The sequence below is a fragment of the Patella vulgata genome, chromosome 8 (genome assembly GCF_932274485.2).
Source record: "Patella vulgata chromosome 8, xgPatVulg1.2, whole genome shotgun sequence".
Classification (NCBI taxonomy): Eukaryota; Metazoa; Mollusca; class Gastropoda; family Patellidae; genus Patella; species Patella vulgata.
Window position 1 is genome coordinate 37997799 of NC_065886.2, and position 24172 is coordinate 38021970.

The window sequence follows — 24172 nt, forward strand, 5'->3', positions numbered from 1 at the left end:
ACCAGAAAATGAATAAAATATAAAAACATCTGCAACAGCTGAAGTGCTTCAATATTTTGAATTTGAAGCCAATAAAAGTGCAATACAAGGACACACCATCCACAGTTAATGATATTTGTTGATACAGGCGTAGTAGTCAATAATGTTTGTCAAGATATTTTGATACAAGTGTTCATTATAATATTTTTATTGTCTTCCATATATATACTGAAACTAATTTACTTCATACTATTTCTAGATCTCCCAATTGGAGAGCTATATAACTCTGGAGAACTATACTCTTCCAAAAAAAAATAGGGGATATTGAAATGCAAATACCTATGCAGGTTGTGATATGATAAATAGTCATGGACACTTGACATGCTTTGAGAGTATGCTCACAGATGAAGAACTTATCGCCCCAACAGAACCACTGAGCTGTACATGTGACACGCAATAGCGCTATACACGTGGGAGGGGTTCATTGTCAAATTTGACACTTCAAGGAAGGGTTGATGAAAACTGCCATTTGCTTTCCTATCGGTTCTTGCATATGTAAGATTTACTGTTTAGTGTACCTTTGCTTTAGTGTGTTACGTTTAATTTGATCGGGAGACTTGTAACACAACGTCAACCGACAAGACTGCAAGAATTGGCCTTGGCACTGCAAGAGGAGTGGGCCAGATTGCCCTAAATCGTGATTGGACGGTTGATTAGGAGCATGCCACGACGAATTGCTGAATGTCTGAGAATTGGTGGAGCAATTACTCATTATTAAGACAAAAATCAAAAACGTCCATTTTCACTTTTGGCAGTGTATCTCTTTGCGAGTGAAATTGGGGCCGTCAGAGAAGCCGCCCATATGAACTGTTTATGTTCACGTGTAGGCAACTGGCCTGTTATTAACATACACTGGTTACCTTTAATAAAAACAGCAGTGCATTTCCGCAGTTTTGTATTGTTTCTGAATATCCCCTACTTTTTTTGAAGAGTATATATACATGTAGGCTTAACTCGGGAGAGCTATATAGGCTATATGGGAGTCAATGTATTGCTACTATAGTACAAGTAAACTAATGCACACTATGAATATGTGTGTTGTTTTCCTGTTTTGAGTTTGTAGATTGCCTTGATTTGATACTATAGTACTTTTATTGTTTATTACTTGTAATTTCCGTGTCCACAGGGTTTATCTTATTTGTCTGTATGTGTGATCCAGATCACCTGCACTTACTACTTGAGTGACATTTACATTTAGTAACACACTGATACTTATATATGGAATAACAATTACTTCATTATTATTGAAAATCGGAGTACCCTCGTTAAAGTAATAAAAATGGTAACTGGACTAATGAACCAGTAATTGTTATTCCATTTAAAAGTTCTTAATGGTGTCAAGTCATCCTTGTGGATTGGTTTATGTCACTCCTCTCCATTTTCTTATTTTGTCAGACTTTTTCTGAGAGAATATGTTAATTCTGGACATTAATAATTCTGTTTTGTTACTATATGATTTTATTGTTTGTTAATAATTAACCTTCAAATATAAATTATAAAATTATATCAACAGAAGCAGTCTTTAATGAACAACATAAAAACAAGCTGCCCCTGAACATTCAGTTTAAATGGATCATTATCTCAGTGAAATGAGTTGTTGACATGCATGTATCTCTAATTTGTATAAATTCTATATTTTCTAAGTAATAAATACCAAAGTAAAGAATAAATTTATATAAAAATTAAATGGATCTTAAGATGTGTTTGTAAAGATTATATCTCATGTCAAAATTAAAACTGCAGATTAAGAACAAAAAAACTCAGATGAAACAAAATGGAGTTTATTGTTCTTCTCTGCATTAAGCAGGCTAATAAAGATGGACATGTAGTGTACCACAAGAAAAATTTCGCCCTGAAGGCAGCACCACAGCCTACGGCCATTTTAATTTCCAACTGTCAGTGGATCTTAAACATGCTGCTTGATGTAATACACAAGACATCCATTTTTCATACCATCTAAAAAACTATACATGTTTTCTTGCCATGCCTCCATTCTGTGTCATTGACAAGGGGAATCCACAGTACTATTAAATCTTGAGGAAGTTTCTCGTCGAACACCACCTGTCTGAGACCTCCTGCTTCGTGAACCGGTGTCATACTCAACTGTTATGTATCCATGGAAACAATTTGACTTAGTTTTTGGTATATAATTACTATTCTGGAGCATATCTCATAAACCATGTAGTATATCGTTATGAAACTTTAGTAAAATGCCTTTTTTGCTGATTAGAAATTTCTCATTTGATTAATTTGTTTCTATGGCCCACATGTGGAAAAATTTTAATTTCTGTTAAATTTAAATCGGAGTTAAAAACACACGTTTAAATATTACTACAAATTGTGATGTGACATTTGTAAAGCACTTAGAAATATCACCGAATATAATGAAGCCCTATAGAAGATGAATAATAATATTTCCAAGTACTTAAGGGTTAAAGGACATACCAACACCATCCCTCCTTTGTATCTAAATAAGTTCTTGTTTTACATGGTTCTTGCCATCTCTCTTGCCAGTCCATCACTCAGTAGTTCTTTTATGCAAGCTACTGGTCAGCGTCTCAGATATGTATTTTTTTCAACTGTTTTCCGGCGGGTTCCTCCTTATCATTGGCGGATGGCCTGGCAAGGGACAATGTATAGTCGTTCTGATGGGACCAAAACCCAGGTCCCATGTAAACATTGGTATGCACGAAAAAGAACCCTTGACAGTTGATATTTGATATAAGAGCAGGCCATAGTGCCAATATCCAGGGAAAAATTACCCTCATAGCACACTGTATAGCATGCCTGTGTTTATTAGCCCAGTCGGTGCACAACAGTAGGATGTTAAACCCTATTTCATTTCAATTCATTTTTTTAAACTGGCTGTTTGTGGTTGTGTGTTGGTGGTGAAGGCGAATCATCAGTAACATTCAACTGATTAAGAATATGCTGAATGTAATGATTGAATGATCTGGAATTCTGAATTACATGTAAAATAAATATGGTGGAGAGAACTAGACATTGGCACACCTCACTTGTCACTGACAGTGTAGATGTGACTGGCCATGGGTAAACCAAGGTCCACTGTCTATACATTGACCAGTATGACAGCATAGAGGTCATAGTGAATTCATTTCAGTTTTGTTCACCTTCAAGACACAGTATATTCTAAGGACAAACTTCATAAAAAGCATGTGTTGTGTTTATCATCTAAATTTGAGAAAATGGCTTGTTGTTTTTGAGATGATTATCCAGTCCTGTTGTTCACTTGATGTCATAATCAAAAGTTGATTGCTAAAATGGATGTTAAAAGCTGTTAATCACCCTCGTTACAACAGTCATTCAGTCAGGATATTCAGCTGAACCAAAGTGAGAGAGAATGGGGTTTAATTAACATTCGCTTGACACAAACTAGGTCATTTTGGGATTAACACATCTTTCAATTTTATTTCAATAATATGCATGCACATAGGGGTCTATAGGAGTGGTAGGACAAGGTTTGACATGCAACCCAACTCATCACATACAAGCGTGGAATCGAAACAACAGCACTTGTCTCAATGACAGACCTTAAGATCTAAAACACACTCTATAACCATTCAAATACCGAACAAAAGAAATAAAAAGAAAAAAAAAATTGTATGTATATATTAATTTATTTTTCAATGTTATTATTGTTAAATATAGAGACACTTATAACCAGGAAATGACATCATACATGTATGTATATTTATATATCAATCTTAAAACAGAAAATGACATCATACATATCAATCTTTAAGTGGGAAATGACATCATACACATCAATCTTTAAACAGGAAATGACATCATATACAAATCTCGTGGGGATTGAGACATGGTTACTATGGAAACATGATTTGAGAGATAATAACCGGGTTTCAATTTATAAATGAATCATAGGGTAAAATAAAACAACAAAATTGTTAATGAAGTCACCTATAAAATATTTTGACAAGTTAAAGATAAACATAAAATAAAGGTGATCAATGCCTAGATGAAATAAATTGTGAACCAAACATTTTCTATATAGGCCATTATTGTTACAGATTTACAACATTATCATTGGACTAACTCAGAGGCACGTAGGCATGCTTCCATTTCAATGTAGCATCCAATCAAAAAATGAAATTAAAATTTGATGCATGTACTTTGTTTACAGGCTGCCATACTGAATTTGGATAAATTTAAAATATCTTTCTTTCTTATCAATGGGTTGGTCCTAAGCATCAGTAAAGCTCTATGTACATGCCTAGGGACAAAGTACACTAGCTAGGATTAGAATCATTCCATCACTCGCATAGTACAAACAGTTCACATCAGTGTTAAAAAAAATTGGTGGACAGATTTTGCAATCACTAATGACACGGGCGCAAAAACATACAATTTCAGTTTCAGGTGTTGTTAAGGCATAGCCCAATCATCAACAACTTTATACGCCCAAATAAATATTAGCCAAAAAATAAATTATACAATTAATTCAATAATTCGTAAACAAAGTTCTATACATCAAATGTAGGTAATTATCTTAAAAAATATTGGAATCAATTTTATACAAACTAAATCTATGACAAAATTGAAAAGCCAACAAATTGTAGTCTATTTTATAATATCTCAAGATCGTCTAATATACGGTACCTAACATCAGCTAATTTAATTCTTGTTTACCAAAATCAGATAAAAAAATCATAAATTTCTAACAAAATTTAAAGATTATCTTAATAAAATCAAAATAAACAAATGAATTTTTACAGTGAATGATGTTGATGGGCAATAAGGAAATGAAGAAACCATTTTCATCTTAAAACTAATATCAATAATATTGTTTGGACAGCTACTTATGCGAATTTGACCAATGTTCTGCTTTACAATCAAGCCTGGGACCTGTAAAAAGTCCTCTGCCCTTGGGGGTTGTATTTATTATACTCAACTCATTCAAGCCACATTTTTAGTCCGGTAACTTTTAGATCTAATAAAACCGCATAATGAATAGAACCTACAGTAATACAGACTCAAGGCCATCTACTGTTTTTACCTTTAGCTACTGTCAAACTTTAGTGTTTTAAAGTTGATCACTTTTAACCCTTATGATTATTAAAATATTTATGTACCATATTTACTTTTAATCAACTTCTAACCTTGATACTAAAATCTAATATTTAAATATAAAATCTGACTTAAGCTAAATTAAGTGCGCAAAACCTAAACAATAAGTTAAGTGTACTATATAGCCATAACCTTAATGGACCGCCACAAAATCTCAACACTTGCGTTCAAACTCACTGGGTGGGTTGAATGACACCACTGATAGAAATGATAAATTAAATTTCAGTTCTTATTGAAATCATGAATGAAAATACAGGGTGGGCCCAAAAAATGTTATCCATTCTGATTGTAAACTGCTTTTTCCAAATGTGAATATTTTTTTCAGAAAAATGTCACAAACGCATGAAGTTTTTATTGGATGCTAATAGTCTATTTTGTCACTATTTCTGAACACGGTTCAATAATTAATGACATGCTCAATCCATGCAGCCCTTCTCAGAGTGGGTAACATTTTTTTTGCCAACCCAGTATATCAACATTTTATTATCCCATCAGGTGGGTGGGTTTCTCAGGATCTATCTACGTGTTCTTCGTTTCAACGCAAGCGTGGAAATTTTGTGACACTCCATAATATATTAAAAAACATTTATTGTACAGATTAGAAACAGATAATTCCATTGGCAAGACAAGTGCATTAATACATTTTAATCTGTTCATTAACTAGATTGCGATGGCAATTAATTGACTTATTAAATTAATCTAAATGAATAGAATAAAAGTTTAAATAAAAATTACTTACTGTCCGTTTTTTTTTTAAATAATGGCACAAATACATATGTAATACTAACTACTATTTAAATTATTTTTAAATATTACATCTAACAAGTTAAATGAAACCCAGTCTATAAGGAGCAACATATATATACCACAGCCTAAATGGATTAATGGCAGAATTTGAAGTGCAGAAATAATGAAAATGAAATGGGGTCTAATATCCTATTTTTCTGTATCATCTTATTACGTGCAGAAAAGTAGGACATTAAACACCATTTCATTTCGCTTCCCTATTAAAGGTTTTTCACAACATTTCATTTTTTGCGCAGGATATTTTGTTAGCATTAGCTCCACATACTTGGATCCCATTCAAACAGTTGCTAGATATAAAAAAAGCATAATCTAAAATTAATAAATAAAAGGCAAGTCGTTTTAATTAATACATCAAATATTTGATTAAATGTCGTACAAAATTTAATCCGGAGACCCATCCCTGTTAATATTTATTCAAATAAAAAAATCATCAATGTCGACATAAACTCTAATGTTTAAAATATAAAAAAAATCTTTAATGTTGACATAAAATGAATAAAATTCTATTAATATTTTTTGCAATTATTTGAAGTCACAAGTACAGGTCAGTGGAGTCTAGTATAAAAACTGAGGGAGGAGTGAAAATAGGTAAGTCTTGTCTACATCAATTTTTAAATTTCTTTTCATATTTTGTAAATATTAACTTATCATCATCATTTAGGAAAGATTTCAAAGAGATTTTCTTTTGACTAAATCTGGGTAGATTATCCATTTGAGGTATTTTACCAATTAAAGCCTCTCACCTGTGCCGAGGTTGAACAATCAGGGCGTGGTTCATGTCAATATTGATCTTCAGGTACTCTTTCTACTTCAACTACCGATTGCCGGCCAGAAGCTGAAGAATTAACGCCTCATATATACATAGTGTCTCCTTTAAATCTCCTTCACCGATTGGTGTAAATAAACTCTCAATTAACCAGACAGGCACGTGGAGCTGCTTTCTCTCAGTGACTGTCTGTTGACTCTATGTCCATGTTAACTTCTTTATACTCTATCTTGGCGTTTACGTTTCAATCTCTAGGCTAACAAATCATCGCACATGTCTGCTTAGCGGTGCTACACGGCGATGGATCACATGACTTGAAGTTTGATTACAACGTGTGGTTTGGGTGCGTCCCGAGTCATTTAAGGACAGTAGGGAGAAAGGACAAACACACACCCACAAACGTAAATACCCCAACAAATTTACACATCTCAATAAAACAGGTAAATACGCCTTGTTGAACTCGTTCAAAGTAGACTAGTTCAACAAGTATACCTGCAAATTGTAGAGTTTCGTCCATTTCTATACAATCAACCTGTTGGTCTGCCTTAAACAAATGGTGATTACGATTGTTCTATGCAGCAGACGCAACGATTCCAATAACATATAGACATACCCTATGCTGACCTTATTGTTAATTAGTTGCCTAATCTTGTCTGCACATTCAGATGCTATCTCTTTATCTATGAATGAAACTTATTAGCACTGACACACCCATTTAGTTCTTACATTAGTTTGTATGACTTTAAAAAGATTCTTATGAGAAAAACTTACATAATGGGGTAATTAGGTTGGCGATTAGAAACCTAACAAAGCCATTCAATTTATTCCATTATTTAGTATTTAAATTTTTTTTAAAAATTCAAAAAGATGAAAGACAATTAATTAAGTATTGAGAAACTGGGAGGAACATCTATCTAAGCCATTTTCTTCTTCAACTGGTAATGACTAATCATATTATTCTTTATATATGTAAATTTTGGTCTACATTTAAATTAATTGATATAAACAGAATTAACCCTTAGCCCTGGGTACATGTTACTTTGAGAAAAGTAAGCTTTATGGCACTCGATTTAAAAAACACTTTTCACACCACCCACACTATTACGATCCTTAAATATTTCATTACTAGTCACATGACTCGGATGGTTTGAGGTGATAAATGAATAGTAGTTTTCAGCTAGTTCTATGTCTAGATTAGATGCTAAAGGATTAAAACGGGAGACTCCATTGTGCGATTTTCTACGTACATGCATCTACCTTGTTCTTGTCAAACTCTTTATAACCGATATAAAAATCATTTCATTAAGTAAAATATCTAACATTGACCATTTAAATTGTTACAGAATGTAAATCAGTTACTAAACATTTTAAATATGGAACAAAAAAGGTTGACCTGGCCCCATGGTTTATTTGGCTATAACAGATGTAGTGCATGAGACAGGGTATGTTTATTCTTTCTAGAACATCTGATTCCATTTTTCAATGAATTGTGAAGATTCAATACATTAGCTAACAATTCCAGATGTACTCAGAAATTTTTTCACCCAAAAACACTCATACAAAATTATGGTTCACACAATAAAACCATCAATTAATTTTCAGGTGTTTGATATAGAATAAGCCCAAGTTCAAATCCGACATTTACGCTTGAAACTTACAGCGCTGGAAGACGCATATCTCTGGAAGATCACAAAAAATCTAAATCAACAAAACTTAATAATAAACATATATATTGGAGAATATTAGGAAAAATATATTTACTAATGAAAACAACAAGTAACTTTTGTAATTGTATAGTTTTAGACTTCTTGAATACAAAGCTTTAGAATTCTTGAAGGTATACAGATTTAGAATTTTCAATATACAGCTATAGAATTTTTTACAAGAATCTGTATTCAGAATTGTATTGATGGGTGCTATGTTTGATGCAAGGTATGCTTATACTTTCTACACCATCGAATACCACAGCTAACAAATTTTGTTGTGTATTTGCCGTTTACAAAATTAAATCTATTTTTCCAATTCTCCTTTTTTTTGTTTAACAAATAGCAAAATCAATAACATATCAGCTTATTTTGTGTAGTTAGGGTACACAACAAATATAAATACACATAATATGGTTACATCATCATTCTCTGAGTATTACACAAATATGAGCAGTAAATAATTTACAGTAAGATGATTGGTTAATATTAATAATTATTTTGTACAATAAGAACATTGGTATTTTACAATGGATGAAAGACAAACAAAAGGGTAATTCTAACCAACTATCACTACATTTGTATCAATGGTTATTATATCTATATAAATTTGTTCAGGCAAATAAAATTTCCGCTCAAACCTAAATTCGGTAATGTTTGATAGAGAAATCCAAGCCCTTGTCAAATAATTAGAGTTACCTCTCTAAGTTCATCAATAAGTTTGGTAAACTTAATATCTATTCTCAACATGGGAATCAATGCCTGGAAATAATTTCTAACAAATCCTTGATCATGAAAAAACAAAAGTGAATAACAACTAAATCACACTGGGAGAAATTCATATTTTCGTATGGAAAAGGATTTGCAGAGTTTCATTCTAAAAGATGATTCCTTATATTTTTATAAACTGTAGCAACAGTAATTGAAAAACAAATGAAAATCATCAGTAATCAGTAAATGAAAATCAAGAGTAAATGAAAATCATCAGCAATCAGTAAATGAAAATCTTCAGTAAAGAAAAATCATCATTAAGTCATCAGTAAAGAAAAATCATCATTAAGTCATCAGTAAAGAAAAATCATCATTAAGTCATCAGTAAATGAAATTATCAAAATATTTAGCAGCAGTTTCAATAATAAAATACTTGAATTACAAAAATGCCAACATGTAAATTATTCGTTCAGCAGTCAACACTAGTGGAAGTGTTTATGTACTATCTTGTATGGTTTCTAAAATACGATATATAAAAAAATCTCTACAAAAAAACCCAACTTAGTTTGTTAAACAAAGTAATAATATTAGTTAATTGATATAATTATATAATAATATAAATTTAACAAAACAAAACAGTAATCAATCAATAGTTTCACAAACTTACATGATTCATATTAAATGACTAGGATTAATTCAATGGCAAATTGATTAAAATCTTTAAATTGGTTGGGTTGTTTATCTTTACAAAATATTAAAACTATATTTTAAACATAGACATGTACATCTCTTGTGTCAGTATACTTACAATTAATGACATTCGACCTGTATAGGTCAAAGGTCAGGTTATTAATTGTCAAAATTGTGGTCTACTAATTAATTGAACCAAAATGAAATTAGGCCAACATTTTTTGTTTTGAAAACACAAAATCAAAAGTTTAATTTAACACAAATCAGATTGAATTAAGTATTCTGTATTCGTAATAATGATTGTTTGAGCATTGTAAAAATCACACATAATGTAGAAATGGTTATGATATGGTTTTGTTAAAAAACAAAAAAAATACTCCCAAAAGATGTAATTTATTTCAAGTTTTTATGAAATTAAGTATTTTTCTTTGGTTGTTTGGTTTCTATGGTAATGATGTTAAGTAAAACTGACTTGACGAGTAAAATAAAAATAATAATGTAGTACATGTATATTGGATATTCGAATATTTACAACAATATTGTATAATCATAACAAAGGTACAACTCAGAAATAATCTGGGTAAACAGAGTTACTCCTCTTTACTTATAGAGGGCAGCACTAACTCTGCAACACTATTCGTTGCCTAGGAAACAAGATGGAAGTCCTCAGCCTTAAATCAGCAGCATAAATCAATTTCAGCACTTCATGATATTTTCCAGGGATCAAGATCACTCCATTCATATCCAATTGTCAATCAATTTATATAAAGAACATCCATACTGTAATCAGTCAATCAAAATACAGCTTACAACTCATATGATGATGGTTCACACAGGCTTCTTACAAACGATATCATTGGTTAAATATATACCACGAGAGTTATGTCCCTGTATGATGTTTCTTTTGAACAGACAACAAAACACAGACTGATAACAAATAGAAAGTCTGCTGATTCACAACAACCAAGTGCTGCCTGGCAACTGTTACCATAACAAACAGCTCAAGGCCACCACAAATCAAGGTCAACCATTTGACACGGCGAAATTTCCTAGAGGAAACGTGAAAAATGCACACATGATCTGCACATACATCAGATGTATGAGGAATTTCCACAAAGACACCACAATTGGGCTACTTCACGTCTGTAAATATAAACATGCATCTTGGATTAAAATGAATTAATTGACTTTATATTCTGGCGAACTAGGCAAAAACAATATCTTTGTTTTTCTAAGTAATTCAAACTTAAGATTTTTAAATTCTTAGTTATAAGAAAACAATTCCCCCAAGTCAAAAGAATATGAAACAGAATGGTGTGTTTTGTCACATCAGCACCAAATGGGCTATACTGCACAAAGCATATACAATGATGTATATTGCTATATAGGCACAAATAGGCACACTTGTCTTGTCAGACACGCAGGTATCACGCCGAAACAAAGCCCAGAGCCAAACTCACAATATTCTACTCTTGTACAATGCCCTGAACGCTCAACTATCGCAACACCATCGATATAAATAAATGTAAATATGCATAAGACAGTTACCTTCAGTGTCGCTTCATGTGTAGTGATAGATGATCAGAGCGCGAGAACGCTCTATCACACACCTGACATTTAAATGGTTTATCACCAGTATGTTTTCGATAATGTCTCGTTAATTCATCTGAACGAGCAAATCTCCATGTACATCCTTCCCATGTACATACATATGGCTTTTCACCTACAAATATAAAATATAATACTCTTTTTACTGATTTTTTAAAAAATCAAATAAAATTCAATGAGATTTATGGTCTTAATTTAAGGCATCATCCAGACTAAAGAAAGTGGGCATATGCTGTGAGGAAAAATTTGCATTAAAGACTACTGAAAATCTTATTTTAATTTCCAGCTTGTAAGGGATTTTTAACTTGCAGCTAATAGTATACATATATTTTTGGTACCATCTGAATGACTAGTCACTTTTCATTTTTAGGCCCTGTTCTGAACAACTGCCGTGGCTTAGTGAGTCAGTGACATACTCACTGAGCCACCGTGGCTCCCCATTTGTTAAATAACAAGCACTTATGTACCCTAGAATAAGGTCGAAAAAATCTTGCCAAATTATTATCTTGTATTGCAGATCATATGTTACACATATATTTTCACAAGTTTCAACGCCCACTAATCGCTGTCTATAAATTCATTAACAGGGACGCTGATGAATGTATCAAGTCTCAAGTTCAAGCGAAAGCTCTCACCCGAAGACCACCCTGTGATAAGTCTCTCTCCCGAGGACTACACTGGGAATCCAGTACTTACCAGTATGCGTTCGACGATGTGCTTTTAAATGTGAACTTTTTGTGTAGACCTTGTTACATCCATCGAAATCACATCGATGTACTCGTCTTTTCTTCTGGTTCTCAAGATAAGGGTCAATTTTTGCGATTGGTGGTATAATAAAAGGGTTTTTTGTTCCATTATCTAATCGACTAAACTGCCTGAAATTGCAAAATAGTCTGGTTAATTTTACAACCTAATAAAATTACAAGAAGACTAACTCATCAAAATCTGCCGTCCTTGTATTCCAAAAATTAAGTTAAATTTTGTGTATGGAAATTTGTAATCAGTAAGACATAAAAACTATAAAGCTGATATGTATACAAAGTTTCATAAACATATCTTGAATGATTTGTTACATATGTTCTTTGAGCAAAACTTGGCTGGAATGATGGCCAGATGGAAGGATTGACTGACATTTTAACATCCTTTTCTTAATTTTGGATAAGAAATTTCATAATATAAACCTTCATTCAATGAAAAACCGATAAGAAAAGAAGATATTGTTGACTTACTCAGAAGCTTCTTTTATTCTACGTAAAGACAAAAGACCAACATTTCTTTTACTACCACCAACTTCTTCTTCTAGAAATAAACAAAAATCATCAAATATTATCTTTGTAAACTTCTTTCTGAATAAAACTTCTGTTTTACCATGTTTCATTAACTGATTAACTAAGCTATGGAGATGTGGACGGACGACTTGTTTACTTGCTTCAGCACTCTAGCTTCAAAATTTAGCAAGGCAGTTTTTTGGGGCTTTTTAAAGACATATTTTATTCACTATAAATGAATGGAAGATTGGTAAACGGGCAAAATGTCTATGTCAGACCCCTATCCCTAGCAAGGCAGTTGGTTTTTCATGTGTTTTAAAATGTTACTGTATTTATTGTCATTACGGTTCAATTCTATGAAATATGTAAGTTTTTGGTTTGTAAATGGACTGACTGGTAAATTCCTTAGCCAATCAATTTCACTTGAGAGTTAGTCAAGAGCCCAGACAGTATAATCGGTAGAAATGGCTCTTATAAAACTGTACTTTAATAACAGTATTAATATGCACCCCATTTTATTCTATATATAATAAATGTTCAAATGTATATTTAATGGGGTGTTGCAACTTGAGCACTAACCTTTTTTGGCAACTCGAAGGTCCAATCCTTCTTGTGTTTCATGTTCAGGGGAGGTAATAAATCCAATTCTTTTATTCATAGATAAATCAACTGGTTCTGTTTGTACAGGCTGGAAGAATACAAATAAAATATTATGTGAACATATTGTTTGTGAAAACACTGAAGTAAACGTAACGACATAATGATCTCATCAAATATGGAGTACAATACAACGATGGAGGAAGGAGAAGAAAACAAAACACATAGGCAACAGACCTGAAAATAATGATTTTAGAAGTACCGGATAAATTGTCAGACAATGTGTATAGTACCTGACATTTGTAACTTTTTAAAATACATGCATTAAAACATTAAAAATAAAAGAGAAACAATGTACGACCACACTGAAATATGGGCATATAAGAAGTAAAATGCCTCACAGAATGAAGGACACCAGAGAAATTGTGCCACATAAAGTTATGTTAGAGATTGGTGGCTTATTACCAGGTTTCCAATTATAAACCTTAACTACATTAAAGATGCTAATTATCAAATGTAGTTTTCAGACTATATCCAAATTTTAACAACTTAATCCATGCTAAATGTATTTAAATTGATTATTTAACATTTGATCAAGAAAACAAAATATCTTTGGCAGAAGTTCTCCTGTGAAAATGATAGGGGTCGCTGGCTTGTGTTGACTATATCCGATATAAAACTGCAGTGGATGCCGATTTTTGACAAACTTTCAATTCGTCATATATTTGTAAATACCGAATAAAACAGAAACATTTTGAGACTGATGTTCTGTTTAGAATCATAGTTTGCAAGGAATAAACAATTACTCAAATGACATTCATTCAGAGGCTTTAAGCCAAGCAGACTATTAAACACCATTTGATAATGCTCCAAATAAAGCTAATAGTTTCTCCTAGACAAGGCTCTACCACTTACAACAGTAACTCTAACAACTGCAGTCCATGCAATACATGTATAATAGATTTACTCTTAAGTTATGGGAAGCTGCTGTCCAGGCAAAATTTCCCTCATAGCACACTGTATGGCGTATGTCCGTCTTCATTAGCCCAGTCGGAGCAGGACAATAGGCCGTTAAAGTCCATTTCATTTCATAAGTTATAGGTTTATTAACAAAGAATTTGTAATCCATTTGTGCAATTGATAATAATCATTTATGGAATAAAGACGAAGCTTTCATAATGGTAGCAGATTTATAAATAATGTTGAATAAAACATCAACCTGTTTCATGCTATAATACACCAGCTATAATTTACAGGTCTACTGCAGGTTTAAAGGTCAACTGTGGTTTAACTGAGGTCAAATATAAACCTATTCATAGCAGATCATAATGACCCGTTATGTGAACCCTAACTGACCAGATATGTATATAGATCTACTATTTTAATACAGCAGTACAAGCAGTCCTACCATCATAGCCATAAGAGAGAGATAGAGACATGGGGTTTAAAATTTAAATGCACACTCAACACAAACTAGTTAATTTTGGGACTAACATATATGGTTTAATGTTATTGCAATAATTCACTTCTACATAGGCGTCTTTAGCAGTGGAAGGAAACTGGAAGACCTGGAGAAAACCAATGATGTTGGACAGGCAACCCCACTCCTTGTCACATACAAGCTAGGAATCTACAGTCTTCAAAGAATTCAACAAAACTGAGCATAATAAGTTGGTGGATTTAAGATAGCGAGCCACCGACACCCCCCACCCAACGCCCAATCCTTTAAAGCATGAAATCAAGATGATTTGTCACATTGAGGATGAGCACCAGGAAAACGATTTACGGGTGCAAATCTTTTATTTTCGTATTTTCGCCTGCAAACTTACTACATGTTTACTGTATGATCTACCTGGTGAAGTTTCCTATGTGCACCACCCCGCGCCGGCCACAGATTTTTTTTTTTTTTGAAATTCCAGTTTCTGACATTGGAGGGTGGGGGTTGCGGGTTCTGGATCTGGTCAGTGTTGCCTATTCATTCAGATGGCATGAAGAAACAAAGTTCACCTATTTAAATATAGTCATGCATGTAAAAGAACGGTAAGTGGACAGAAACAAAGCAAAATTCTACTCCCTGGCATTGCACATGAGACAACAAAAAAAAAAATATATTAGTCTTAACATGACTGAAACATTGTGATAATGAGCTGTTAAAACTTCACTACATTCCAACCTTGGTGACAAGTGCTTCTAAAAATTAATAAGGCCAGCTATATATAACTTTTTTTGTTTAAAACGACCTTTGTATAGTGAACATGATTTCTCTCAGTTTTATCAATGGAAGAATTAGATTGTTATCGGTCATATAATTATATCCTTTGTGTTAATAATAGAGACATAGATCATTTATCAACATTGATTATTTAATTACTCTGGTGATATCAGTTAAAAAGTTTTACTTAATTTGTAAGAATCTCTTTTTAAAATTTATTTTTTAAAGGGAGCCTATCTCTGTAATTGACTAAATGGATGGAAATGGGTTTAACATCTTAACATAATGTTTCACTCATTTTGAGACTAATAGCCCGTTCAGACGCTTATTTTTAAACCAGTTCATAATCGCTGGGGTTTTTAAAACAGCATCGTGTTGTGTTCACACATACTATAAGCCAAACCAGTTTAACTATTCTGACCTCTTCGGTCAAAACTCCTCTTCCCTGACTACCCATGGTCCCACGTAATTTGCTAAATAGCCAAGTGTTATACTTTTGTTCCATTACATATATGTTTTTATTGAAAGTGATAGTACCAATTTAAAGGAAATAAATATCTAAAATTGGTCAAATAGCCAAATGATAAATGATCCTTTTAAAAATTTCCTCCAACCGGTTTAGTACATTTTTGTGACGACAGTAAGATGTCGGTCTACCATACACGACTTGTCATGACATAAGCCTACTTTATCACAAAACAAAGCCTGTCTATAGAAAACTATTTCCTTTATATAGTAAGTCAGATAAAACGATTTGAATTCTTCTCTAACTAAAACACTTAAAGGAGCTAAATCGCTAATATTTGGGACCTAGAAATTGACGTAAATGGGTGGCAGCGCATATAATATTAATAATGTAATATGAATGTATATAAACTGATTTACATTCAATCATTTCAAATCAGTTATGTTCAGCAAAATCCACCAGAAGTCTCAATCGAATGGCAATCTCTAGCGTCTAGTTATTCCAGTCTTCACTGATAGTATTAATTGCGCATGCTCTCCAGATAAGATTAAGAATATAACATCACCGTTTGACATGACTTGTGGAATATGTCTAGCCTTGTTCTTCGAGCCCCTTGTTACAAATGGCACTGAATGTGAAACGCATTATGGTACACGATTCGTGTACCAATGGTAAAATGTTTATTTTGTCTTAAATGTTGGATATTAGAAGCACATCTTTTCCCGGTAAGATCACAACATCAATGTTGATTTAAATTGCCAAATAATTTGTGTTTTCAATGTCGAAGACTTTTGATGATAGTGAGTTTGAGACTTAGGTACCGGTACTTTAAAAACATCTAATATTTCACACTGAGTGAAACTATTTTATATCTACTATAAATATGTCATCCTCAAAAAAGAGAGAAATGGGTTTAAAATCCATGGGGATTAAAGTCCTTTGAGAAAGTTCAACAGGGCTTCTTCTTATTACTAACAATGTCAGTGGTGCGTGACAGGAAGCCTGGCAATGAACAGTATATATAGTTTTTCTGATGGTAAGAAAAACTCAGGTCAGCTGTTCACATAATTAGCATGTACGCAACAGAACATTTGGAATTAGGAAAACGATAGAGTAGGTGGATACTCCTTGTTATGGCAAAATTTCCCATGGCGTTTTCCCGTCTTCATTAGCCCTGTTGGTGTAGAACAGTAGGAGAGCGCAAAAAATGGGGTTTAACATCCACTCAACACAAGCTAGGTAATTTTGGGACTAACATATGATTTAATTTCAAAAGTTCTCTGGCTGGTAGGGGTCTATAGCAGTGGAAGGAAACTGGACAACTCGCAGGCCCTGCTTCATGTCACTCATCTTATGATCTAAAATACAAGCAAAAAGACCATTCGGACACCCAAGTCTTTAGAAATGTAGGACATTAAAGACCATTTCAGTTCATTTCTCTGGTGTTTATGTTTATGTGATACATGTCTATTAATAATTTCTCTAAAATTTGGTTAACCATTTTTCATTTGGTCTTCAGGTTATTTAGTAAAACCTTTGGCAAATATGTACTTTGTCATTGAAATTCATCAAAAACCTTATAGAAAGGGTCGAAAATGTCTCAATTTGCATCTTCAAGATTGCCCCACCTCAGTTTTTAAAATCAGAGACAGGTTTGAATGATTTAATTATACTTTGATATTCCTTTTGTTGACTGAGAAAGTTCCCCAAGATTTTCCACCCTTATCTTTCCTTGTCTGTGGTACAGGAGCAAGGTCTTGGCAAGAAAGGCATCCAGGTACAGGTTAACGATCCCCTGACAGTTAGAAATTTATATAGGCTGTAGCACCATTCAGGGCAAAATTTTGCTCAAAATATGCCTTTCTTCATGAACTCGAAGGGGGGTTGGATGGCCGAATGGTTAGCGTGTGCGTGTTGTATCATAAGGTCTGTCATTGAGTCAACTGGTGTGGTTTTGATTCCCTGATTGTACATGACAAGGAGTAGGGTTGCCTATCCAACCTCGTGATTTTTTTTTCGGGTCCTCCGGTTGCTTTACACTGCTAAAAAACCCTACGCGCAAGCTATTCATTGAAATAAAATTGAACCATATGTTAGTTCAAAAATGACCTAGTTTGTGTCGAGTGGACGTTAAGCTGCATTTCCCTTCCCTTCATCAGCTCGGCTTGTGCAGAAAAGTAGGGCTTAAAACCCCTTGTCATTTCATTTATATTCTTGTGATGCTGATTTGTAGATGATTAAACAGCATCTTTAAATGGATTCAACAGCATCTTTAAATGACAATAATACTGACAATGATTGAAGCAGACTATCCCATATCAAACACAACAACTTAACTTATTGTTTAACTGTAGGTACAGGTTTTTCTACTTTCCTGCTAAATTAATAATGGGGGATGGTTACAATATAATATAGATTTTAACCAGGAAATACAAGACACTGACTGTATACGTAAACAATCTATCAATAAGTACCACATACAACCACTCCTATCTTCTCTATATACTCAAATAATTATACTATTATAAAAACTTCTCACTGAGTTTAAAGTTACTAAGGACAGTTTATAACACAGCTATTACTAGTGACAGTCTAATAAGAGCAGTATAACACACAGCTATTTTACAGTACTTCTTACTTTAAGTGGCATTTAGTAATTGAACAGTAACACACTAACACTATTTATGGAATAAAAATTACTGGTTTATTAACATGCAACGTTTCGAAAATGATACTCTTATCTTTATCCAGCAAATGATAACATATATATGTATAAGTTGTTTGGATGGGATGAAAAAACAAGGTCCCGAATATACATTGGCGTGCACATAAAAGATCCCTTGGCATTGGAATTTGATTTAAGAGTGGGCCATAGTGCTGCTGCCCATGCAAAATTTCGCTCATGGCACACTGTATGGCGTATGAACGTCTGCATTAACCCAGTCAGAGCAGAACTGTAGGACATTAAACCCCATTTCATTTCATTTCACATAAAGTATATTTAAAACTTGTTGCCCTTTAATCCATCTTATGTACATGTACTTAATATTTTCCAAGTTTCTTTTTTAAAGAAAGATTCCCTTTAAAATACAGGAAAAACCTCCCCTGTTGTTAAAGTATCAACTACACTGACTGACTTCAAACAACCTGCATATAACCACAAGTTGATCTTTTGTTTATAAAAAATTCTGCCTGGACCAAGCCTATATTTTACAGTCATAGAGTACAAATTACCTAGATAATATTGTACAGTAGCCTGATTCACATCCAAATGACTAGCATTACATAAATAAGTTTGCATCATCTTCTCTCTGTTAAAGATATGTTCCCTATAACCTTAGATTAGGAACCTCATCTCTCATTACTCTACCATCGTGGGACCAGCAGTGCCTCAGTGAGTAAAGTATTGACTTATTTACAAGGAGGTCGATTACAATGATTTTTCAGCATGGTTTTCCTTTGTCAGTGGTGCAGGATGGAGGATATTGTCTAGTTGTTTGTATGGGACAAAAAACTGAGATCCTGTTTACAACTTTGGAATTTAAAGGAAAAATGTCTTTAAAGAGAAAGAAAAATTAGATTTCACGTCATATCAATTAAAGACTTCATGTATAAGAGCAATACGCCACATCTGCCAGATGGCCATATCTTTATTGCAGTCTTTCATAATGTCTTAAACATTTGAGCTAAATTAAATCAATAAATAATGAATTTAATATGAGACTGAATGTTTAAATGTAAATTATGTAACTGAATTACATTAGTATGGTGTTCCCAGTAGAGCCAGTGAAAATCTTGTGAATTCTCTTCTGTCATTAACATCCTGTTCTATTTGGTCACATAAAATCAAACTTCAAAAGGTTTGAATAAAAATCAATCATGGGTCTCAATTATTCCAAATGATTACTCCAAATGATTCCAATATTTTAACACACTTCACTGATTTCCAAGGTTGTATTTTCTATTAGAGATGTATATTTTCCAGAGCAGAGTAAAAGAATTAAAACTGTATTTTTCAGAGCAAAGTATTAATAAATATTTATTTTGCAGAGTATTAATACTTTAATATCTATGCTTTGTTACATCAATACATGTATCCTTAAATTGCACATAAATCCTTGCATATCCTTGTGGTCAATTTTTAACAACTTAACGGATCCAAAATCTTGATGAAGTAGTATTAATTAAAATTCATCTGAGGATTCACAAAAAAAAAGAAAATTGAACACGTTTTATATCTCTTGACTCGAGTGGCACAGGTGAGCTCTTCCATTTACGCAGATAAAAAATACCCTACCTGTGTTTATAACGACACAATCTACGAAAGCGAAAGATTTTTATTTTATTTAAATAATATCTTTTAACAAGATTGACTGAAAGCTTCTTGATGAGTCAAATCAACCAATGAAATAAGAGAATTAAATCTCCTCGGTAACTGTAAATTTACATTATCTACAGTAGAATAGGTGGAGTCGCTTCAGATCAAACATTTCATATCACCGACATGGTCACACCTCAAATGCACTCCAAAAACTCAATGACAGTAGGTCAAAGGTCAATGATTGTTTATCCAATGGAATGTAAATAAACAATATTTACTTTGCGTAAATAAAATATAAACAAACTTTATTCCATGGACAAACTTTGATGTTCTGATTGATCGGATGTCAATATTGTCTGCCAATCAGATACGATTTGTCGTCTGCTCTATGCATCAGTCAGGATGTTCTAAGTTTTTCTCTTTCAGAACATGATATAACACTTCCCACTCGAGTGTACTTAACAGCCCTTGAATCACTTGCAATTTAGCAGCTCACATACTTTGATTTTTTATTACACCGATATTGTCTGCATTGTCAGTGTTTAGTTCTGCAGACTTCCTGCACTGGCTCTTAAAAAGCAATTTGAAATTTTTTACTTAAAAATTAAACTTCACTGACTTCCAAAGGATAGATGTATGGTTTCAATGGGTAAAAACTAACTGTGCAGACGTCAAAGGAATTCCTGCACTACAAAAAGTCGTAATGGAAATGTATTAAGGTGCCAACCAAAGAAGCAAGGAACAATGCACCCCCACCACGTGAACCCCTCTCTGCCACTCTTCATATTATTAACTCACTGTCAGAGAAGGTTTACGTAAGTGTCTAAGACAGAGTTCACCATGCTCTGACACCATTACAATTGACCTTGCGATAATAATCGACCTGCCCTTTTCAAGTATAAATGTACACATATCGTAATTTGCTTCATGTTATAATTTGGTTGTAGATTATTGCGGTGTGTAGGATGTTGACAAACTCGCAAACTGTAGATACAAGATAAATAACAAATTCTGTGCAGACTTGCCTCGCCTTTAAAACTCAATATTTGATTATAATACTTCATAAAATTCCTCGACAGGAAATAATTCAATTTCAATTCCTGTTAAATAATTCACTGCGGACTGAGTATTCATCATTAATTTACATCATAATACAACGCCTTTTCGACCATAAAAAGAACGACTCTCAATTTTTTCATTAAAGCCCAGTCCACCCTGTTAGTCGACACTTAAACTTTCTCTTATTGGTGAATTCACATCGCCACGCCAACCGTTGTAGAAATAAGATCAACATTGACAATGGGGCGTGTTTTGTTTAATCTGATTTCAGGACGATATTTCGACTCGTACAATCGCGTCAATTACCTTCCGTAGCTACTGTGTCAAAATAGCGTTAAGTTTTTCAATATATAAAAGACCTAAGTACCCAGGTTTTTTGTCGGGGTTGAACGATGAACAAACAGGAGTTACGAAGGATGGTCGCTCCACCCGGCTATACAAACAAGGGGAGTAACTGAGGACAAGAATAACGATCTACTTAACACCCAACCCCTTGTTATACAAGCTCTTCTTTATTGAAAGAGAAAATCACTAAATGACCTTTATTCATCTTAAAGAAAAGGGGAGACTTTTCGTTTTCTATAATAAGTATCCACTCACTCCACATGTTGAAGGACTTATCTTTAATCCTTTTTTGTGTAAGGCAACTAAAATAGGGGCAGAGATGAATAGAGGATGAACTATAAAAATAGTGAACTATTACCAGATAAAGGGTATTGACCTGTGGTAATCCAAGTAATCTGATCTATACACTGGTTGAATATCAAATCTTAAAGTTAAAGGGTGTATAAGTCTATTCTTTTGAATTTCAAAATTGATGAAAATTGGTTAACAGCACATGTATTAATGTAATTTGAATTTATTTGAAATCAATAATGTTTGGTGATATAGTTTTTTATCGTCGGGCACCATCCCTAGTATGTAATTATTAAGTATGATCTATCTATTATTATGCACACGTGACAGAAAGTTCAAATGTCAGGTACAACTTTTGAGCACTGACAAATCATTATAATATACAAAATAAAAAAATAATGAAGCTCATAATAAAAAGCAATATAATGGGGCAAGGTCATTATAAAATTAGTAGTACATACCTTTGGTGATTTCGAATGTGGTGAAACGGAAGGTGTCGAATCCAATCCTTCCTCTGAGTCCGACGATGAGTTCGTCTCAGATTTTACTGGGGTTCTCGTTCTTCCTGATTCTAACAACTGGTGTATTGTTCCCGACACACTGTTTTGGTTGTAACTATCGTTGCTTTCTATCTCCTCCTGTTTCACAATATCTGTGTCTGGATAATCTGTACCTGTAGCCTCCAATTTCAGACGTTTCTTCATAGCGAACATTTCCCCCACAGTTCCCACTCCATTACTCGGACTTCGTTTAGCAAAAGCTGACTTTATCGAACTAAGTTTTATAAGCGGAACTTTTGACTCATTACATTGTTTGTTCATAGGGGAAACGACATCCGACATGGGAGATAACTCACATCCATATACACCGTCACCCATGTTAGGTGACAGAGAACGAGGACTGCTCTGGTTACTATATAGACCCGAGGAATCAGAGTGCATGTCTGTGTGTAGCTCTCGCCGTCTGGCATCAAGCAAGCTGTCATCTGTCATCACTGACAAATCGTGCTGAAAATACAGAAAATAAAAATTTATGAAAAAACTGTGAATCAATATTGAAACCTAGAGTCGGAAAAGGTAGTCACTATTTGCCAAAATATAGTTTATTTTGGACAGTTTTTATTCATTGTACAGCTGCCATTAGTCCTGCATTAGCCCAGTCAGAGCAAAACAGAAGCGTGTTAAACCTCATTTCATTTCTGGTTAGTCAGCCAACGAACCACATCCAACTTCTACCAAAATACTGGCCTTCAGTCAACTGCGGTCTAGTGAGGTACAACTATAGATAGAATATTTGACATATCTTATTGTACCAAGAGATAGACACACCCATGCAAGATTTTTAAAAACGGGTGGTGAGGGACATAAATTTCTAAAATCAGTTATACTGATATCAGACAACGTCCACTCCCCCCCCCCCCAACCCCTTCCCCCCAACCCCTTCCCAACTTTAGAATCCACCAAACATATGTACAGCACTACTGGGCAGTTACGAAAATGAGCTACAAAATCATGATATAAAAAATAATATCTCTAATTTTTTTCAGGTAACTGAGGAAGTCATAAATATCTACATACATCTGATGATAAACGGATGTCAATTATTGGGCTTGTCTGGTTAAATAAAGACAACAAGTTATGAAAGGCCACCCGCTTCAATACGCCACTTATTGTTACAATAGGACAGAGAAAATTTTTCAATCAAAAATAAGTCAAGCATACGAAAACAGAACAAGAAAGTGAGGATCACGTCACAAGTTTCTGTGAAAATATAAATGAAAGAAGATAAAGAAAATCATTTGAATCAATTATAATTATCGGAAAAAAATGCACAATCCCTATTTACAAATTATGAATAAAATTATGTTTATATACATATAAACAATAATAAAAAAATTCCAGGTAGGTCAAATACAATAAATTATACAGAGTTCAAATCCTGTCAATTTTCTGAAATGATGTCATATTTCACAACATGACTACAACATGAAAAAATCTATAAATTCCTAATCTGTATTTAATAGATTTATCAATTAGTTGTGTCACGGTCCACAGACCGACAAATAAAGCTATTCTGCTTTCGACTTTAGTTTTGTGAGGCATAACATAATCTCAATATCTATACTAATACGATTGTTTGTGACCGTCGTTTATTCAGGGTTGGCGGCTATACTAGGGCTGTCC

The 24172-nt window shown here is 33.5% G+C and overlaps 1 protein-coding gene across 5 annotated transcripts in view; it reads right to left on the reverse strand.

The window, feature by feature from the left end:
* Nucleotides 1-3656: 3656 nt before the first annotated feature.
* LOC126829282 (Kruppel-like factor 3) overlaps nucleotides 3657-24172 on the reverse strand; it is a 54511-nt gene continuing 33995 nt past the window's right edge. For 4 of the 5 annotated variants that reach the window (XM_050559064.2, XM_050559067.2, XM_050559066.2 and 1 more), the window contains 6 exons: nucleotides 22451-22996; nucleotides 13278-13386; nucleotides 12660-12729; nucleotides 12127-12305; nucleotides 11371-11545; nucleotides 3657-10965 (listed from right to left, as the gene is read on the reverse strand). In XM_050559064.2, coding sequence (XP_050415021.1) covers nucleotides 11373-11545; nucleotides 12127-12305; nucleotides 12660-12729; nucleotides 13278-13386; nucleotides 22451-22996 — 1077 coding nt within the window. In that variant the 3' untranslated portion in view covers nucleotides 3657-10965; nucleotides 11371-11372. The remainder of the gene's footprint in view (nucleotides 10966-11370; nucleotides 11546-12126; nucleotides 12306-12659; nucleotides 12730-13277; nucleotides 13387-22450; nucleotides 22997-24172) is intronic. The other variant, XR_007683329.2, reaches the window with a different exon arrangement.